The 20,962-nt window shown below is 40.5% G+C and overlaps 2 protein-coding genes and 1 long non-coding RNA gene across 5 annotated transcripts; 1 reads left to right on the top strand and 2 right to left on the bottom strand.

Annotated features, from left to right (window-relative positions):
- Window positions 1-2,898: 2,898 nt before the first annotated feature.
- Window positions 2,899-18,705, bottom strand: gpt (glutamic--pyruvic transaminase). Of its 3 annotated transcripts, XM_040018865.1 has the most exons (13): window positions 18,544-18,690; window positions 15,170-15,253; window positions 13,841-14,027; window positions 9,670-9,759; window positions 9,383-9,491; window positions 9,100-9,233; window positions 7,785-8,028; window positions 7,259-7,338; window positions 7,034-7,170; window positions 6,645-6,819; window positions 5,151-5,306; window positions 3,895-4,007; window positions 2,899-3,569 (listed from the first exon to the last, which is right to left on the bottom strand). In XM_040018865.1, exons 3-13 carry the CDS (start codon window positions 13,976-13,978, stop codon window positions 3,479-3,481), a joined length of 1,467 nt encoding a protein of 488 aa, XP_039874799.1. In that variant the 5' UTR covers window positions 13,979-14,027; window positions 15,170-15,253; window positions 18,544-18,690; the 3' UTR covers window positions 2,899-3,478. The 3 variants fall into 3 exon arrangements, with proteins under 3 accessions (XP_039874799.1, XP_039874794.1, XP_039874787.1); XM_040018860.1 differs by lacking the exon at window positions 15,170-15,253 and having other exon boundaries at window positions 18,544-18,705; XM_040018853.1 differs by lacking the exons at window positions 15,170-15,253; window positions 18,544-18,690 and having other exon boundaries at window positions 13,841-14,547.
- LOC120725893 lies at window positions 13,096-20,794 on the top strand. Its single transcript, XR_005694253.1, has 3 exons — window positions 13,096-13,559; window positions 19,908-19,939; window positions 20,123-20,794. It is a non-coding gene; the product is annotated as an uncharacterized LOC120725893 (long non-coding RNA).
- Window positions 15,263-18,537, bottom strand: fuz (fuzzy planar cell polarity protein). The gene has a single exon (XM_040018880.1). The coding sequence runs from the start codon at window positions 18,230-18,232 to the stop codon at window positions 16,934-16,936; it is 1,299 nt and encodes a 432-aa protein (XP_039874814.1). The 5' UTR covers window positions 18,233-18,537; the 3' UTR covers window positions 15,263-16,933.
- Window positions 20,795-20,962: the final 168 nt, after the last annotated feature.

The following is a 20,962-nucleotide window of genomic DNA, read 5'->3' as shown; positions in this document are numbered from 1 at the left end:
ATTTATATATTTTTTTCAAGGACTTATGAAGTAAAGCAGAAACTACCAGTGGTTTAAAACCAGGAACAGAAAACAACAACAAAAAAAGGATCTGTAGAGCAGCTCATCAGGAAGTTCACGGTTTTTAAACCACGTCAGTATGACTTCTGATTCTATCAGCCGCTTCTCGTGGGTAGTGCTGAGCAAAACTTCACATAGATTTCACTGTCAGTCACGCGGAATGACATCGCCATGGTAACTTTCACTGCTTCACTGACACAGTGTCACTAACTGACAGTTGATTCATTTGAATATTGCCGTCTGATTGGTTTGTTTGACTCTAATCTCTCTCCGTGTGGTTTGACCTGTCATGCGCGTTCACATTACAATGCTTTTTTCTCTCAGAGAAAATTATTATTCTGCCCTGCTTGAAATGAACATTACACACTTTAGGTTTACGCTGTTTAAACCTAATGATCCACCTGTCTCTGAGTGTTGCAGGTAAAGCAACTTCTTGAAATAAAGATGGAAAAAAAATGCTGCAGCTTGTGTTTCACATATCAAACAGAGAGGGAAGAGGACAAAAGGAATCCACTGAAATGACGCAGGGTCACAGCTGAAGATAACTCCACCGTCACAGATGTGTTAAGAAAAATCTTGAGCAGCAGGACAAAAATTGACCTGTGACCTGCTGCTGCCAGGTCATTCTTATTCTTCTTCTCCATTCTCTTATATGTTTCAGTCCTTTCCTTTTTGAAGATTAAGCCTGCTTGTTTTGTGTTTATTGGGGCTTAATATAACATACAGTTGCGATTGCAAGTTTAAGACCACTTGAAAAATCGCAAAAAATCATATTTTGCATGGTTGGACCTTAAGAAATGAAGGCTGTCACTGGTGCCGACTGCAGCCCCATAAATATCAGGCCCTTCATCCGAGACTGAAGGGCTTCAAAAACAAAAAATGTCTTCAAAGTTCTCATCAGGGGAACAATGGAGCTTCAGGAGGTGCAGGGGTGTCAAACGGCCACTGGCTATGTCCAGATGTTGCAGAGAGCATCCCTCATGACTGAGGCCCTCCTCTGTGTGGTAACGACTGGGTTTTTCAACAGGACAATGCTACAGTACACAATGCCAGCAGGACAAGGGACTTCTTCTGGGAGAATAACATCACTTTTTTGGACCATCCTGCATGTTCCCCTGATCTAAATCCAACTGAGAACCTTTGGGGATGGATGGCAAGGGAAGTTTAAAAAAATGGACAACAGTTCCAGACAGTAGATGCCCTCCGTCTGGCTGTCTTCACCACTTGGAGAAATGTTCCCACGAACCTCATGTAAACGCTTGCATTAAGCATGCCGCAACAAATTTTTGAAGTGATCAACAATAATGGTAGAGCGACTCATTAGTTCATGTTTGGAACTTCTGTATTGGGAGGATTTACGGGTTTTTTTTTCAGAGGTGTGGTCTTAAACTTTTGATCAGCTGTAAAACAGCCTGCTTCAGTTTAAGCATTGTTTTCAATAAATTTCCTGCTCAAAAAAATGTTTTGTCTCACTCCCATTTCTTCTTGCTGCATGCTGAAGCTCACAGATCAGTACACTTATCTGTGTTTGTCAGATTGGTCAGATGCTGCCAACACCTTTCTTGGGAATGCACGAGTAAATGTGGAGTTAACTCAGCGAGTTAATATTCAGCTTTGCATGATCCCTTATCCTGCTTGGTAATGATAGGGTAACTGAAACCAAATAATAGAGATATACTGGGGTAAACTTTGTTCATAGTACAGTATAGTATGTGTTGTATTTTCAAAATAAAACCCTTCACTTTCTTCTTGGGAGACCAGTGTGTTTTAAAATTTGTGCAATAAGATTATTGAGAAGAGCTACCAGTTACACACAGAGGTTTTTATTTATGGCAACAATATGCAACTTTCAAAATAAAAGACCCAAGACAGTTATAGGATCTGAACATGATTCTTTAAACTTAAATAAAATCCTCCATTTACTTAATGGAAATCATCAATGGTCTGCCTTTTAGTGTATTTTACTGTATATTATAACCATTTGCACATAACACAAATTACTGTTGTATAATATTTTAGTGTTTTTTTTTTTAAATGTTACTTACATCCTTCTGTTTTTATTTTCATAATATATATCCAATTCACTGTCTTCCTAAAACTGACAATTTCAAAATAAAAGCTACTTAAAAAAAATAAAAATAACATGATGCTGATATTTCTAATTTTAGGTGTCAAATTTAAAAGTGTGTGTGACTGTGAAATGTTTTCTTTCTTCAGTTTTCACCCAGCCTTCTGAACTACCATTACGGAGGAGGAAGCAAGAGATGAAGTCCAGCTGACAACAGTATGCCTTCTCTTTCTAATAGTTTATATTCTGTGCTCCCCCCCCAGCAAAACAACAACAAAAAACTGGTTAGACTGACTGTTCCTCCCTTAGTCTAGTTCTGTTAAAATGGAGTTCTTGCTCCTCACTGTTGCCATGTGCTTGCTCTTAGGTGAATGTCTGACTGCTGGGGTTTTCTCGTTAACGTCGAATGTTATAAGAAAAGAAGAAGCTATAAAGCTTGAGGTGACTGTTGTTGTGAATGGTGCTCTATACATAAAGCTGAACTGAAAGGCTAAGGCTGCTAAAATTACACACAATGTGCTGATTTTATCATTTGTCTCAAGGATGAAGACTGAGGTTAAAGAGGGTCACCAGACTCAGACGAACAGATGTCAAGTAAAGACAATGCTACTTTTTCAGTTTGTGGTATGTGACATAAAACACCTTCAGTGAACAACAGAAGCATGTTGAACCAAGGAAATAAGATCGCTGCCATAGAATTCAAGGTCAAAGGAAAAGAGAAAGGAGGCTCTTGTTTTTAAACACACTCTCCAAAATAATGAGGCAAAACATCAGAGCATTACATTTATTTTGACACTACCAAATTACTTACTACCAAACCATCATGCAAAAGAAGCTTTTTCAGCATATTCTTCCAGTTGAGCAAAGCCTACAGAAGTGGAATATTTTAACCATTTTGTTTTGCACATTCTCAGTTTCTAAGCAGCATCACTCTTTTCGTCATTCTTCGTTGCACCTTCTTTATAACTCAAGACGCAGAGTCAAGCCATTTAGCAAAATGAAAGTTACAGACCTGGAGTATATACATCTTTTAAAAACGACACAGATAATAGATTAAGCCATGTTGCACCAAAAAAAAGAAAAGGACACAGGTCTCTGATTTAATTTAATTTTGTACCTCTTCTTTTTTTTTTTTTTTTTTTTTTTGGCACAAACAGCGCCTTAAGACAAAATTCTGCAAATGTCCAAATGTGACAGCTATAGAGGTTGGAGTGCGTCATCACAGAGACTACCAGAGCCACTGCAGAGAAGGCACTTAATAGTAACAGATAAAATTCTGGTCGGCTGATACTTTTTGTTGTGTTTGGCCAGCTCCTCCTTTTGTGAATGGAGCGGGAAAAATGCGGGAATTTAAGAATATTGCTGGGTGAATCTCTGGTGGAACTCTTTGACTTTATTGAGGAGGATCTTCAGCTTGTCGGTCGGTGGCAAGATGGTCATTCTGGGCAAGAGGAGCAAAGAAAAGGAAAACACAAATTAACCCTAGTGATGTAGAAAACAGCAGATGGCCCAGCTGAGAGTTCTTTGGACTTCCAGAATCCCAGAAGAATTAATTTAGAGGTTCTGACAGGGATAATATTTAAGATATTTTTTTAAAAAATGACATAAAAAATGTTTTGAGCCACTTGTTCAAAGCCACTCTAAAGCAACAGGACTGCACTAAAACCAACATTTATGAAGGTGTGATTGTTGTTTTATAAAAGTGCACCTACTGAATAACTGAATATCTTGATTTTCTGACTGTAGGTTGCACATTTGCTGTGTACCTGAAATGGTAGGTCCCATCTTTTTGGCCAAAGCCACTGCCAGGTACGAGGCAGATTCCCGTTTCCTCCAACATCTTCATGCAATAAAACATGTCTGGCTGCTGTCCCTTTTCCTGAGAGAGAGGAAAGGAAATAATATATGTACAAATCTTGATAATTTGGTGGCATGGGGCTCTTTAACTAAAAGCTATACTTATAACAGAAAACTGTGAGGATATATGCTTAATTTAACTTAAATAACAGTAAATAGTATTTTCAGTTCAAATAAACAAAACAAATCAATTAAAAGCTCAACTGGAACAAATTACAACAGAAAAAGCTCAATAAAACAAATACCACAATAAAATAAAATAAAGTACCACATTAAGCTGTACAACATGACTTGAGGTTGGATGAGAAGTTTAAGATATTTTAAATGTCTTCACTATGGTGACCCTCAGGTACAAAATACAACTAAAAAGAAAACATGATGTTTGAATTTTGAAAGGAAAAAAATTCATATGATTTTAATTTATTTAGTGAATTTTAATTTATCTGATAATGAACAGCTGATAGAAGATATATGACATAAAAAAACAAAAAAGAAACGCTGTCTGTGACTTTTGGACAAAGTAAAAGTTGTGTTTTCTAAAAAGATATTTTTTGGGTTGTTTTTTTTAAATCTCAGGCCACAAGGCAAGTTAAAGAGGATTAACAGCAGATCTGTGATAATGCAGGTATGTGTGTGTTTTTGGGATAATGCTACTCCTTTGCGGTCAGTCACAGGAGCTGACCACATGTCAGTGGGTCAATGTGACGTTACCCTCTCTAAGGCTGATCAGATTCTCGGTGCTTTGATTCATCCGCTCTCCGTGAAATTCCTACAGAACAATTGCCCGTGGGACAGAACTGAAACCCTGAGCCATTGGAAATCATTTGTTCTTCTAAGACAGCAAGGTGGCGCGTTGGCAACGAGCTGAGCTTCTTTGGCACGTTGCACATCCACCACCGGTCTGCATGTTGTATTTAATGGCCATTCCTAATGTGGCTTGTATGTAGTGTGACATGAGTGCAGTTAAGGCCGTGAAGGTCACAGAGAGACATTTTTAAAACAATAATAGCAGAACTGCAAACATGAGCAATTGGAGATTAGAGAGAATGTTCTGTAGAAATTCTTGCATAACTGCAATGTCTCTCTTCTTTTGTTGCTTCTGACCAATGTCATCACCCTGAAACAGAAATGGTGAATTATTTATAAAAGAAGGTTCAGGACTGACCGTGGCCTCTTTGACAGCCTTTTCAGGGATGGTTATGCGAGGAAAGGAGTACATAGCACCCTGCACAGGGTTGCAGCTGATGCCTTGGACCGTGTTGAGAACTTGCTCTGTAAGTTTGGCCTTTTCTGCTAAGGCACTTAATGTGGCTGTGCGTTCCTGGATGTGGGAAAGAGATATTGGGGGGGGGGGGGCAACATTAGATCCAACATATATACATTTATGATGCTGGGATTCACTTGATTGGAGTACTTTATCTGCATGTTGCAATCCTCTGTGCTGTAAGCTCCAAAAAAAAGTTTCAAATTCAGCAAAGGGTTTTTATCTCATCCCTGCCTAAATGACTCTGAGGTGCACTTGAACAGTTTACTGCTTAGATTTACATCACACATGACCAGAAGTAAACAACATGGGCAGGATAATGCTGAGCTCAAGGGCTTTTGATTTTAAGCTTTGTTATAAGCAAACCATGAAACATCGTTTGTGTTCTTCTGGATGAACTACAGTGATACGTGAATGTAGGGCTGCAAAACAATGAAATGATTATGACTGAGCGATATTTAAAATGCAAAGCAAACAAAAATCAAGTGGTCCATAAATCAGCTCCTGATGCCGTGCTTGCATGAGCCAATCACAGGTGTTCCCTCCATCGCAAGGCATGAATTTACCTGGATTAATCTGGACGAGTGACACTGCGTTAAAAACAGATATAGAACAAAATGTCTGGCAGAGCAGAAGATGAACGGCTTGTCCCTGAAAGCCGATCATTAGCCGTTATTTGAAAATACTTCCAAAAAGAAATCATTTGCAAAGAGTGCTGTGTGTCTGTAATGAACAGCAATACAACTAACTTATTCAGCCGCCTGAAAAGACACCGCAAAGTGCAGTAATGATGAATGCATGAAGGCCAAGAAAAGCAGTGCAGTGGTTTCTAACGTCAGTCACCCAACATCAGCTCAGATGTTGATAAAAGCGAAGCTGTACAGCATGCCAGCGCCGCCATCCGCCTCACAGAAGCGCACTGAAACCACCAATGCAATCGCACTACAGCTGGCCAAAAAAGTGCACCTAATAAACACGGTAAGAAATGGACATCTCAGGGAAGTAGAAGAAAGTGGAAGCTGTACCCTGCTGATTTTTTGTGTTCATGCAGCCCTACCTGACAGCACTAACAGGAAGTTTGTCTTTTGTAAATTTACCTTTTTAGCGAAACCCTCGCTTAACCCTTGATGGGCTGGATGTCTAGAGGTTAATGTATTCTGGTATGTCAGCAAGTTGAGTAAAATCCATAATCAATAGTTTGTATTCAAAAGGACTTCAAACCAGTGACTGGGGCTGTAAGTCATCATTAGAAGAGAGTTTACTGATCATTGACAGCTTTTATGCAACCACAGGGGTCACTGCTTGCTAGCTGTGATAAAGAATGTAGGTTTATGATATTTAAGCTTCAGTGTCATCATTTTATTTATATACAGCCCATGATGGTAGACTGTGTACCTTGATAAAGCTGCCATAAGAAGGTTCCCCAGGCTGTGGAGGGTTAACCACCAGGTCCATTAGAGCCTGACCAGGAACAGGAGGGCACAGACGAACTGACAGCAGCTTGGTGAGCTGGTCCTTCACTTCATCGTCCATGTTGATGATTTCCATGTAGCCCCCACGAAAGCCGCACCTACAAGGCAGATTATAATGTGAGAATTACAGCAAACACAAAACAAAACACAAAGAAAGAGCTAAACGCAAGCTATATATTGCAGCCTTACTTCAATATATAGCTTCAATTAGCTATAGGAGCTAATTGTTGTAAAACCTCCCCTTCAAATAACTATTTTTTCATAGCTATTTTATCCCCAGCACAAATAAGAGGGGAAAAAAACACAACTTACTCTCCCATGTAACACTTAGAGGTTGAGTGGAAAGATGCCAGTTCCACTGTTTCTGCGTACTCGGGCCCCATCTCAAACAGGACCTTCTTAAAAGAGTGGAACTGGCATCCCTCAGCATACACATTATCCTGGTACACCTGGGAGATGAGGACAATAGGATAGATATTAACAAGGTGAAGAAGATTATACATCAGACAGATGTCTTAAGACATTCAGAGAGATTACCTCATCAGCCATGAGAAAGAGACGTTCCTTTGCAGCGAATCGAATTACATCCTCAATGCACTGTCTGCTCTGAACCTGACCTGTAAAAATTAAGAGGCTCATGATAGGGCAGTGACTTTAGCTTTGCTGCCATCTAGTGGCTCTTCCAAAATACATGGAAATGTGTGTTGGGCCTGGTTAGGAGACAGGACAGTCTTTTCTTGCAGAAAAGATTTAATCCAGCTACAGTCTCCCCCACAACTCTGAATTGGATAAGCTGAAGAAATTGGGTGGATGGATAATTTAATATCAGTGTGTTATGGTGTTTAGCTTGTCTATTAGGATATATATATATATATGTGTGTGAATACAACAAAAAAGATGCAAATGTAATGCTAAAACAACAAGGATGCACAAATTAATCACATAACTAGATTAAATGATGATAATTCTGATAATTCTCTGTAATAACTACTTGATTAATTGACTTTGACATATGCAATAATATGTAATGATAGTGATGGCTCCCAAATCATAAAGAACTTACCTGTGGGGTTTCCAGGGTTGATGATGCATAAGGCTCGGGGGTTGCAGTACTGCCTGGCCTCATTTACAGCACGCTGCAGCTCAGTGATGTCCAGGCTCCAGCACTTTTCCTCATTAAGGAAATAGTTGATCTGCACAGCGCCCAGTTCGGCCAGTGCAGCTGAATACAGGGGATACTGAGGTATGGGTATCATAACACCGGTACGGGTTGTACCTTCGCCACACACCAGCAGCTTCAGCATTGTCTGAAGAACAGGTCGGAAAAGATTTGTGATGCTTCAGTTATAATGCTGACTGCACTATGAAAATGACTTTTTTTTTTTAAATACTGGTGGCTGCCAGTGCTAACTCTCATCCTCCTAGTAGATGCACCTTTGGTATCAATTTCAAAATCCTATGTTGCTTTGTTCTTTATTGCATTTACAAGTTTTTCAAAAAACTTGACCTCTGACCTTTACGATGAAGTCACTGAGATTCAAATTAGTCTTAAACTTTTACAGATACCTCTATGGTATCAATTTCAAACTCCTATGTTACCTTGTTCTCGAATTCTTGCAAACCTACATCTGCACGTTGCCCACTGGCCCCGCAGGGTTATGATGTTGTTTTCTAAAAATAATTAGGTTATTGTGTGCAAATAGAAATAATTTAAGTTTTCTAAGAGAAACTAGGATGTTTAAAAATGTTATGTTAAAACCTCATGCTCTGTTAAAAAAGCACTTGGAAAATTTTTGACAAAAACTTTGTGCCCTCATCTGCATGTACATATAATCAGATTTTCGAATTACGTAGTAGTTTGGCTGCATCTTGCTTAACCTGAATGCAATATATAACAAATATATACACGTACGACAAAAATGCACAAGAAATTGGTTCTTTGTGAGCATTCTACGAAAAATAAATATTATATTTGAGTAAAAACCCAGCTAACATTACTGCCAGATGGAGATGCTATCGTTTTAGGTCATTTCTCTTGGAGAACAAAACCGTTAAACAGCCCAGACAACCCATGAAAGGGGTCATGAGAAGGTAATACCCATCTAGCTAGCCAAAATGTTCATGCATCAGTGATCCAGTTTCAGCCTTTCTTTGATTGGCTGACATTCAATAGATTTGTTCTCACACGTATTTATTTCCCTGCTAATTGTTGCATGTACAATGCATCCTTTAAAAGCAGGCTCACTGCTGAGGCTTTAATTTCACAAGCCTGTTTTTGTAGTTCAGTGTTCAAAATCAAAATCGAGCTACTTCCTTCACTGTTGCTACAAGACAAATGTGCATAATTAAAACTAAAATGGAGACATAAATCACAGTACCACAATGCCGTCGCTGGCTCCTGTGGTGAGATAAATGTTATCTGGGTCACAGGCCACACCGCCATCCCGTCGTTCAATGTAACGGGCCACGTCCTGACGCACAGAGTCTATGCCTTGACTGGCACTGTAGGAACCTGAAGGAGATTCATATGGAGACGATGCAAGCTGCTATAGTAACACAAGCTCTAGAATCACCGCAGTGGCTATATATCACTCAGTAGGTGTATGAAAGGACTAAGGGTGATAATTACTAACAAAAAAAAAACCTAGACCTCATACACACCCATACTGTTCCCGCCACAAGACTGCAGAATGCGGCATGCTCTACTTTTAGCATCCTCTGGGAATGTGCTGTCACTCAGCAGTTCAGGGTAGGAGCAGAGCGCCAGGACCTTTAAACAACAAGATTGAGTGAGCATAAGGGTGTATTATCTGCATGCATTAATACATAAAACGGGCACACTGACAATGACGTATTTGAAGAGTCAGCGTTAGTGTGAAGTACATTAACAAACATGAAAAGAGTTGTTATATTTAGATAGAAGTAAAGGGAAGGGTTTAGGAGCAGACCTGTCGGAAGAAAGTGATTGGCTGCTGGCCCATAGCATGCGCGTCACCAATGTTGGCCTTAATGACCTCTGCAAAGGGCTTCTTCATTCCCTGTCAAACATAAACACAATTAGCAGCAGTTTAACTATACATTTTGTACACAACAACAACAACTACTTTGATACATCAAAAAGCTTTTAAAAATAGACAAAGACCATCAGCTGCACCTAAATAACCTTAACACTATGCCTGCACTCTTTTAAACACGTACATAACTGTTCCATACACACGGACCCCACACTGGTTTACTGGACATGAGACTTTATGCAGCTGCAAGTTATGCAGAAAAATTAAAAAGTTGCTTTAGGGATCCAGTAACATGTTGGCAGACACTGATATGATTGATAATCACCTATCAACAAATAGTATGATATTTACACATGGCAGTGACTTTAATTTGTATCTGTTGAGTCATATCAGTTTACTGCTAGCTAAATGTGGAAAGACAGTCAGAGAAAGAACTAAAATAGAAAAGAAGAAAACAGAAAACAATAAAGGTACGAGAGTCTGACTGACGATTTTTAAGGACTGATATAATATGTGGAGAGTTAGAAATCTGATATTTCAGTATATCAGCTGATTCCTCCCTCCACCACAACAGGGAAGCTAGAGTGTCAAACATGCAACATCAACACTCATGGTTGAACATTGTGTTTTTTGAGTCTCCTCTACGCTTTTTACATTTATTGGCTGTTCTAAATGTCAAATCAGCACTGGTTATCTGCAAAATAGTAATCGGCCCAGAAATTCACAATTTGTGCATCCCTAGTTTGCTTTACTGAATGTCATGTCCCAGATATTATCCTGAACAAAAACACTGGGGAAAGTTTTAGCAGCTTTATAGCAAAATGCAAATTCTTTCTAATTTTTTTTCAGTCAGCAAGTTTTCTGGGTGGAAGTTGGGGGGGTTGTTTGTTTGTTCAGTAATGCATCAACAAAGCCAAAGAAAGGCATGGCTGATAAGCAACAAAAACTGATGTAAACAAATAACGACCCCCACCCCACCCCCTCAAAAAAGGAGCAAAAAAATAAAACTCTTACAGACAGTTAATAAAACAAAGTCTCAAGGCTTATGATTAAATTCTACGAACCCGGTCATTTAAGTAAAATATAAACTCCAGATAAGACAGATAAGCATGCACAGCATTTGTGTAAGCTGTGTTTATTCAGGAGGAGACGCAGACCACTTGGAAAAGTAGTTTAGTGAGTCTAGAACAGCTTTGATGGAGGTCAAATGTGCAGACACAGTTTCTACCTGAGCAAACCAGCTTATCACATCACTTCTATTAACCTTGTGAAACAAACAGACTAACATTACACAAAAAGCTTTCAATCTCTTTTGTGCAACCTTTAAAAATAAAAACAGCATAGATTACATGAAGCAACAGTAAGCTAAATGTTTGAAATAATTAGCCATGAATATTATCTATATAAGAGCTATTTGTTTATGGTCTCCCAGGCAAATAATATAATACTCCAAGGTCTGAAAGATAATCTCCTGACCAGCTGAGACCTCTGACGGAGGATAAACAGCAATACAGGGAACCACACAGAGAAACATGCACGTAAACACATGCTGCTAACACCAGATGTTAAGACACAGTGCGACAGTGCAGAAAATCAACCAGTGAAACTACACGCTGACACCCTGCAGAAATCCAAACAACACATTTGATTTGTCCAGTCCAGTTCAGATTTTAGGAAACATGATTCCCTCGCTCTCCCATTGGTCACACACAAGAGGCGTCTCTCAGGCTGAGCCAATAACATTAGACAGTGTGCATAACACCCCTGGGTCAAAGAAGCATCCATTCATGATGTTGATCTTTTAGAAAAAAAAGGCTGACCTCTGCTCCTGGCCTGTGCTTTTTGGTCATCACTTATAAAACAGGAGAAAAAAACAATACTGAAGGTCCAGCAGGAGAGGCAGTGTTTCTTTCTACTGAGGGGCTTTCAACAGTTTCGATTTTGCAGCAAAAAGTCTGTTATAAAAATTCACTTTGCACTCTTATGTGTCTGTTTCTTTGGTTTGTTCAGCTAACAGTGCTCCAGCAGAATTAAAATATCTGGCAGCTCATTCAAACAGCCCCATTCACTATCAGATAGCCGCTCATTAAAACTAAACAACAACGACAGTGTGATATTTATCACTGCATATGCATACTGGTACAGTAGGTTGGTGCAGTTTGTCTTGTTTCTGTGCTCTTTGAACAACACATACTTTGTATATGCTAGAAGGCACAAGGCAATACTGGTCCTCATCCAAAAAGCAAACAAAATTTACAGAACAGGGGACACAGCGTGCCTTCTTGTGTGCGCGCACATGCTTAACCTCCTAGGACCTGGCGTCCACATATGTGGACATCACATTTTGGGTTATTTAGACCAAAATACTCAATGTTGCTCTACAAGGGCCTGATATCCACTTACGAGGACATTATACTGCTACTGTTCTACCGAAATTTTAAATGAATATCCTCATATGTGGCTCTCATTTTTCTTAGAAACAAAAATCAGGTAAAAAAAAATCAAAAAAATCTGGTAATTCTTTGATTTTACATTCATTGAGCCCCAATATGCCCAAATATCAAAGAGAAATCAAAAATGCATGCCGTGGGAGATTTCGGGTCTTAGGAGGTTAATGCCCAGACAAAAGAGAGAATATTTTTCTGACTCATTTCCCAAAGTGATCTAAGACTAACCAAACCTGTTTGAACAAGCAGCTGTCCACAAAAGAGTAAGGCGTGCTGCAATAACTACGAACAATTCCAAGAATAATTGGCATCATTTGGTGAGTGCTTCAGAAAAAAATGGAGAAGCTGAGAGTAAGCCTAACTGAGATACATTTCTCCCTTCTGGCTGTGCAACAGTATGCAATTAGAGAACTAGTTTTAGTTAGTAGTAAAGTTTATTACAGTTTACCAACAGCTGTAAAAAGTTGTTTCACTTGTGAAAATTCTCCTGTACCTTTAAACCTTAACTGTGCTTCTACCAACTGAATCCAGCTACAATTGTGTCTGCTTTTTGAGCACCTAAACATCACTTAGCACCTGATATAACTGTTGTAGCTGAGAAGAAAATCCCATATGTAGAGAGAGTGCTCATCTGTGGATGAGCATCAGTCAAAGTAAACAGAACATAATATGTTTGGAGTAATTGAACCATCTGGGTAAAGGGCTACCACCGTCATTAGAGACCCTGTTGCCCGATGTTACCGTGCATTTGACCTGAGCAAGAACCCGCTCGCATACTCATCCTTTAACTAAGCAAACCACTCAAGAGAGGACAGTTTTCACACCAGACTACACTCAGCACACTAACAGCTGGTTGCCACATCACCATAGACAGCTTGTGAAGAAGGGATTGAGCAGAGCAGAGAGAGAGAGTGAGAAATTAGCAACAGGTTCTTATTTGGTGCCAATAAAGTGCAAAGAAACTTTTCTATTATTTACTTAATTTCAATGTGGTTATATAAGAGCTGAGAGTTCATTTTTAGGAGAAGAGAGCAAATCTCTCTTAGTAATTCAATTCACCATAATGACAACAGTTTTTGCTGGAATGCAGAAAAACGTCTGTGGATTAGACTATGGATTTTCGCTGTGAGGTCAGTTTGTATTTTTATATAAGCAGTCATCGTTTAGAAACAAGGAGTCAATAAGACCAGCTGAAAAACAAGTTAGAAATTAACCAGGTGCATCACAGAGAGACAAAACGTAGCCTTCTGACGGACTTTGATAACAGGGCGTGTAGAGGAGTTTACCAAATGTAAACAAAGACTTTTATTTGGCAACAGTAGTTTGTGCGTAGACATTAGAACACTAGTTAACCTGCTGAGCTGCAATTCAAGCCAAGTAAGTACATACACTAACTTGTTGACACACTGAAACTCTTTCACTGAATCATATCTATCATTTTGTAGGACTTGAGAACAAAGTAACATTTAAAGTCCCATGAGATTTAAATGGGCACGGGAGGTGAGTGGCATTTGATTGAAAGTTATTGCAAAGCTGTGAACCAAAGTAACACACACACACCACATTCATCTTACATGGCCACATCAGAAGTTAGTCTTTATTGTCTAGTGAGACACAAAGTAGTGTTCAAGTAGGACTCTAGGCGCCCTTGTACAAACCTCTGAGAGCTCCCTCTCTAGCTCCACGGCGCGCTGCACGATGGGTCCCCGCACGGCGTACTCCACCTTCTTCACCGTGGGGTTCATGGTGTCGATAGTCAGCACCTTGGCCCGGGACATGATCCCATTCTCGGACATTTTCTCTTTGGGAAGTCCACGCCGCGTCGCACTCAAACTCGATAGGGCTCTGCCGGGAGAAGAGGAGGATGACAGAGGGGGACAAGTCAGTGAGCGGGTCCTGGGGTCGCCGCCGGGCCGCTGCGCTCCGCTTCTACCGGCAAACACCTCGTTCCGCCCGCGGCTTAAAAGCCGGACGTTTCTGGAGGAGAGCACCTGCATCCGAGCGGCTGACATGTTACCAGACTCTTTCAAAACAGCCGAGCGACTTTAGAAAACACTTCTGCGGGCACAGCGAGCTGTACCGCGCCGATTGCTTCACCGGAGAAAGAGGAGTGAAAATAAAGTTGAGCAAGAGGAGTGACCGCCGGGATCCTAAAAACGACTCCGCGCGTGCACAGTCGAACCTTTAGCACGCGCTGAAGTTAAAAGGAGGTTTCGACCAAAAAAAAAAAATTGCGTCAGAATCTGAGGGTGGTGACAAAATACGACTGTGTTATAATACACTACACAAAGTTTTCACTGGGACTTTTTTCTTAGGCGGTGCATATTTAACAACACGACCGCCAGCGAGCGTACCCCTCCCCTTTTTGTGTAACCATCTATATCCCACCCGCTCTCCTCCGTTACCCGCCGCTCCGTGAGGCTGTCAATCAGCGACGGTTCTCCGGTTACTCGGGCTAAACTGCTCCACGCCGGAAAATAAGCTAATCGGCTGCTGACTGTTAACTTCACCGCGCTTTTCTCTTTGTCCCGAGATGCCCACGCGGCCTGGGTGGAGACAGAAGCGCTCCTTTATGTGAACTAAATAGTTATCAAAGCCCCTCCTGCGTGGACTGCAGCTTTGTTAAACTTCACTCACGTCCCAATCCCCGTGGATTAATGCAAAAGAATGTGAGAAATCTCCATTTCCTTGTACCACAGGAATAAGCTGAACCACGCTGCAGTTTATGTAAAAATCGGCACAAAACGTACACTGTTCCTGGATTAGAAGGAGGCATTACCGTTTCTCATGCTCAGCAGTGTTTCCAGGCCATTGGGAGTAAGGGTCAAACATAAGGAATAAGGTCTGGCCTGGTAACACTGGTACTTCAGAATGGGGTGGTCTTTGTCTAGGATTGCGTCTCCTGGATCACAGCAACTTCTACAAAATGCAGAATGAGTATGGAGTGCAGTGCATCTGATGAGAAGCGAGGACTAGAAAGCACTTACATGCTACTGATCTTCAGTGATTTTCAGTAAAGCTGAGTCTTCACACTGAAACGTGAGAGTGCAATTGGGTTCCTCAATTTATCGCTGCAGTTGTAGAGAAATGCAAAAACACTGTCATTTATTCATCACCACCAGAAGTGCTCATTCAGCAATGGTGTGTTTCATCAGTAATCACAGCTGTTATTACACCATCAAGTCCTGTAAAATAATTTTTTTGTAACGCAAAGATGTTCTCTTTTCCCCCCCTTGCATGTAAGTTGTCTCACAGCTTTCTAGAAATGTGAAAATTTTTCTACACCTGCTATTAGCTGGGTTATAATACATAAATACTTAAGCACATTTAATGAAACCCTGCAAAGTTTTACCCTCATACTATGAACATTTTTATGGTTATGGGCTTTCGAAATGCTCAATTTTCTCAGCATTTTATACTCTAATTATTTCTTCATGCTGGAAGACAGAAATGATCTTAAACACACATTTGAGCTCAAATAAAAAGTGTAGCTAGTCCTTGTTTCTGTGACTTTATATAATGGACAATAAAACTGGTGCAGTCTTGCTACCGAAACTATACATTCTGCACACAAACAAGACTTGAGTGGATATAAAATTGGACTGGTTGCAATTTTTAAAACACAGATTACATGTACTTTTCAGACTTCAACATTTCTGTGTCTCCTCTGCAACATTTGGGCCTCAAACATATACTGTAATTTAATTTAAACTTTATGACTTAGCTTTGACAGACTTCAATACTACTGACAACATTTTGTTTCATTTAGGAAGTGGGTTTTGAGGTTGTACTTTCTGTTGTACAGCTGGATATAAAATTGATCTGGTTGCAGTTAAAACACAGCTTAAATGTACTTTTCAGACTTCAAAATTTCATGTAGCTAGTTCCTGTACTTGTGTCTCCTCAGCCACATTTGGGCCCCAGACATACTTCGAGGGCTTGTAACTCAAAACGTTCATACTCTCAGTGCAAGGCTTTATTAAATACACTAAAGTTACTGCACAAAAATATCAGCTGATTCAAAGAATGCTGAGGTGGAAACGTTCAGTTTTGACCACTTTGATTACACAGCTTTGACTGACTTAAATAATATTGAAAACATTTAGTTTCATTTAGGAAGTGGTTTAGACGTTGTACTTTTTGTTCTACAGCTATTGAGTTTTGCAATGAATCTCTCAGCCAGTAGTGGGCAGACCCATCAACATGAGAAAACACGTGAATGACTGACTCAGTGAAATCAAGACCCAGAGAAATTAACCAACTATATTTAGACAAAATATAGTTGGTATATACAAAATATACAAAAACAGCAGGCAATTTTAAATCCAGTTTAACATCTTCACATTATTCTCCAGTATATTTTAATACACATTGTAACAGTGCTGCCCTCTAATGTAATAACCAGCTCATAGAGAGGCAGGGCAGTTGTGCAACAGTGATGCAAAACAAAACTCAAAGCACTTTGGTGTAACATTTCAATGTGTTTTATATTTTGCCAGCATTAGAGGCAGCGTAGTAGAAACTGTAAGAGCTTGAGTAGTGTTTCATTGTTTCTACCATAGATTTTACCAGTGCACAGTTAATAACTGTCTTTACAAAAATAGTAGCTTATCTTTATGATGTGAGATTTGTGTGTGAGCATATAATATGCTTGCGTAAATCAGTAAAGAAAATGTAAATTCACATTAATGTTATAGATATTCACCTGTGATTTAAAAAAAAAAAAAAAAGGCATTAAACAGCAAATTCAATTAGAACCCTGTGGCTGCTACTATATCAGACAGAGTCTGTGTAGCCAGTGTACGCAGTGCAAACGTGGGCACAGATGGTAAGATGAGCAGAAACAGCTGGTGCTGTGGTGTTTGAAGTCCATAGCTTTTGCATTCCTCTGTAACTAGATAACATTGTTGGGGCTGGTGGGAGAATCCAAGAGGAAAGTCTTCAGTGTTGCCTCTTTGAGCCTTTTCTTCTGTGGAGACACATAAAGGCTCTTCCTGGGTGAAGTACCGTGATGTGCTGAAGATATAAAAGAGTTTCAGCAGCTCCCAGCAGCGGGCCCTGGAGAGTAATGGATCATCGTAATGGTAATTGGAAGTCCGTACACAGGAGACTGCACGACGTGTTTCACGGTTGATGAGAAGAAGTGCCAGCACATCAGGCCGAATGGATACAGACCCTGGTAGGCAGCGTTCTCCAACAGCCAGGCACTCTCTCAGGGTCTCGACCAAAGGAGACCAGAAACGACCCACCAGCCCAGTCTCAGCTCCATGCAGGGATGGGGTTGGACCGCACAGCACACATACGTCTGCTCCGGGCAGCAGCTGGAAGCGGAGAAGACGGTGGGCTACAGTGGGGCTGCCATGAGGAAGGAAAATTGGGTAATCACAAGAAGCAGATCCAGAGGCTGAGTGTGAGCGTATCAAAGCAGAAAGCAGGACAACTTCCTGCGGAGCGAGGCGCCACCACTTTTCAGTTGCTGTAGCGATTCGCCCATGAACAACGAGGCAACCAAACTCGCTGTCTGCAGCCTGAGCAAAACCATCCACTGCCTCCTGAAAAAGAGCAGGATTTGGGGGCACCAGTGAATCAGCACAATGTGTAAGGTTTCCCAGAATACCCTCCTGCTTGTCCTCCAGCAGCTCATCAATAAGACTGAAGCAGGACCTGAGTTCCCTTTTAAGCCTCTCAACATTCCGGACATTAACCAGCTCATCCAGCCCTAACACCAGCACCATGCAGCCCCACACATTCTCCAGGAGGCGTTGTAGACGGGCCTCCTCCTCTTTGCTGCTGCCCACTCCGCCATCTCCACCTCCACTCACAGCGATGAGTATCACACTGTCCTGGAAAAGTCTCCACACCACCTTCCCTCCACCTTGCGTCTCAGAGCAGGTCAACACTACCCCCTGACCACCTCCGAACATGTGAACACCATTTAGAGAGCCTATGACAGAGAAGGGCAGCTGTTTGGAGGCTCCTCTTGTGAAAAGAGGGACCCCGCTGCTGGCTGTGAGGCAAAGAAGCTGTGTAGCGCCATCCTGGAGCATCATCGTGGCAGTAGTGATTTAAGGTTATACATACGCTCAACAATCTAGCTATTCAGCTGCATGAGATTACTGAGCCAGCTAACTAACGGGTTTAAATGAGCTGATTGTATAATGACAATGACCGAGTAAAGTTGCATCAGCTAGGGTGAGCCGTTAGCATCACGTAATCCATTTTCTTCCAGCTCACTGAACCGGCCACGAACAATGAGACAAGCTATCAAGCAGCAAATCTAGCTACTATACCCGGATATATTCTGCCGGCTAGCTTTGTCAGCTAACTGTAGTTAATATGTCAGGTTAACAAAAGTAGTTACCGTCGTTTCCACAGTAACGCTGTCCCATGATTCATTCTTCACACTGATGAGAGCGGTTTCATTCGGCTGGTCGAGCTGCAGTTACGACTTAACCGCTCTGATGTAACCGCTCAAGGAGATGGACATGGAGACCGACCTGGGTTCAGTGCCCGCGTACATGGAACGACTCTCAACACGGGTGTGATTTCCGTACGTTCACATCTCGCGAGAGTTCAACCAACTGCTCACCCTCAGTCGCGAGCAGATAAGATGCCCAGTTCATCATTTTCCCAGAACATTGTTATACAAAATGCTGTACCGTTTGTACAAATGCAAGCTGCAAATCAACAGAGCAGACTAAAGAGTGTCCTTCTGTATATAAATATAATAAAAATGTACAAAGAGAATAGAGAATGTCATTTCTTTGTATTGCTTTTGTTTGGGGTGGTCCTGGGATAGTAACCAGGTTTTAAATCAAAGATGAGATGCAATTTTATCATCAATAATTGCTGTAATTCAATAATATTAACTTTTAAAATAAAGAGGACTCCTGTTACTAACCCAATACAATGGAATTATATAGATATATAGATACACACACACACACACACACACATATATATACATATACACATATATATGCTTTTGCAAACAATGCATCTGGGACTTTAGTTTTTATGGAAGAGGATTAGGGCAACTGGAGAAAAAAAGATTGGGCACATCTTTTTCCTTTTCTTTTCTGGAATTCTGAGAAAAAAAACAGAATTTAATCTCAGAATTTGGGAGGGGGAGACGTGTCCTTTTTTTCCCCAGTGGCCCTAATCCTCTTCCATAGTTTTTCCACCTACTGTTCACAGAAGAAATGGTCTCAATAGAAGCGCAGCCATCATTGCCACTGTTAGATTTTGTTCCACCATGTTAGTACTATATGGAAACCATCCGATTGGTAACAACTTAATTTTTTTTTATCATGACAGGGATCTGCCAATACAGTAAAAGCATAGTTGGATAGAAAAATACAGTGGGCCACCTTCAGTCGTGGATTGACCTCCCCAGAGCCCAGGTCTCAACAATATTGAATCAGTGTGGGAACAACTTGACATAACAGAACGCAGCAAACATCCAAACAGCTTTGATTGTCATTCAAGAAGCCAGGAGAACTATTCCTGAAGACTCCTTAAAGAAATTACTGGAAAGCTTGTCTCAGAGTTCAGGTTTTGAAGAGTCATCACACCAAATATTGACTTTCAAACCCTTTAGACGTGGACAAACCGTTTTTGCTTATAGATTATATTTCCACATATGTTTCAATACTGTTCAGACTGGATTTCCATGTGTGCTTACATACATTTCAATAAAGTGCTGGTCTCCTTTCCCATTTCCAGATCCCAAGATATGGCAGCAGACTTTTTGCACAGTATGCCATACCATAAAATTCCTATAATATCCATTTCCTCTCAAGTTCTTCCACATCCTGTATCATAAATGTAGTTGACTATATTACTCTAAGTTGACTCAGGTAACTGTGTTATTATTGTGCTTTTAGATATAACTGCTGCCTTTCATACAGTGGAACATAAAATTTCTATTTCTCATTTAGAGCGGTTGGTGGGTGTTAGCGGTACTGCACTGCAGTGGTTCAGATCTTATTTGGCAGAGGAAACTTTCTCTGTGAAACTTGGTGAGTTTTTATCCTCTGTTGCTTCTCTTCAATGTGGAGTCCTACAGGGTTCAGGTTGAGGCCTTCTTTTCTCCCTATATCTGCTACCCCTTGGGTCTAATTTCAGAGTCCCTGAACTACTGAGCTACTACAGCCTGCCTGCTCCCTTAGGTCCTCCAATCAGCAGCTCCTTAAGGTGCCAAAACTAGGCGTAAATTTAGAGGTGACCGTGCGTTTGCTATAGCGGCTCCAAAGTTGTGGAATGATCTGGCCTTGCAGGTTAAGCAGACCTCTTCTCTTTCTGAGTTTAAAACTCAGAAAACATTTATTTGCTGAAGCCTTTAGCACTTTTTAAAAAGTTGACTGTTTTTTTCCTCTAATTCTCTATTCATGTTTTGATTTATTTTCTGCTTATGCTATTTGTATATGTACACCACTTTGTGGACCCTGGTTTATTTTAAAGTGCTTTATTTATAAAGGTGGTATGGTACAGTAAGTTGAATACAGGAAACAAATCCTGTCAAATTTAATGCACTATAAACTCTGTGTATGCACATTTAAATATCACAGTTTGGAGTCCCGATCATGACCTAGGACACTGCAAAAATAAAATAAAAAATAGCATGAAAGTATAGAGTTGCTATAAATTTTACACTGTGCCCATTTTAATTTTGGCTCAAGAAACAGATCAAAGTACTTCACCCATCACCAATTTCATGTATAATGCAGCATCTTTTGACCCACTCTTCCTTTGGTCCATTTAATGATTCATACACAAGC

This window comes from Simochromis diagramma, unplaced genomic scaffold (genome assembly GCF_900408965.1).
Source record: "Simochromis diagramma unplaced genomic scaffold, fSimDia1.1 OVJJ01000205.1, whole genome shotgun sequence".
NCBI classification, from domain to species: domain Eukaryota; kingdom Metazoa; phylum Chordata; class Actinopteri; order Cichliformes; family Cichlidae; genus Simochromis; species Simochromis diagramma.
This window is presented reverse-complemented; position numbering and strand designations above follow the sequence as displayed.

Coding starts and splice junctions, on each gene's coding strand:
- gpt (XM_040018853.1), bottom strand. CDS start 14,194: ATGTCAGCCGCTCGGATGCAGGTGCTCTCCTCCAGAAACGTCCGGCTT. Junction 7,171..7,258: donor TCTTTCTCATGGCTGATGAG/GTAATCTCTCTG, acceptor CTCATCTCCCAG/GTGTACCAGGATAATGTGTA. Junction 5,307..6,644: donor CTTATGGCAGCTTTATCAAG/GTACACAGTCTA, acceptor TCCCACATCCAG/GAACGCACAGCCACATTAAG.
- fuz (XM_040018880.1), bottom strand. CDS start 18,232: ATGATGCTCCAGGATGGCGCTACACAGCTTCTTTGCCTCACAGCCAGC.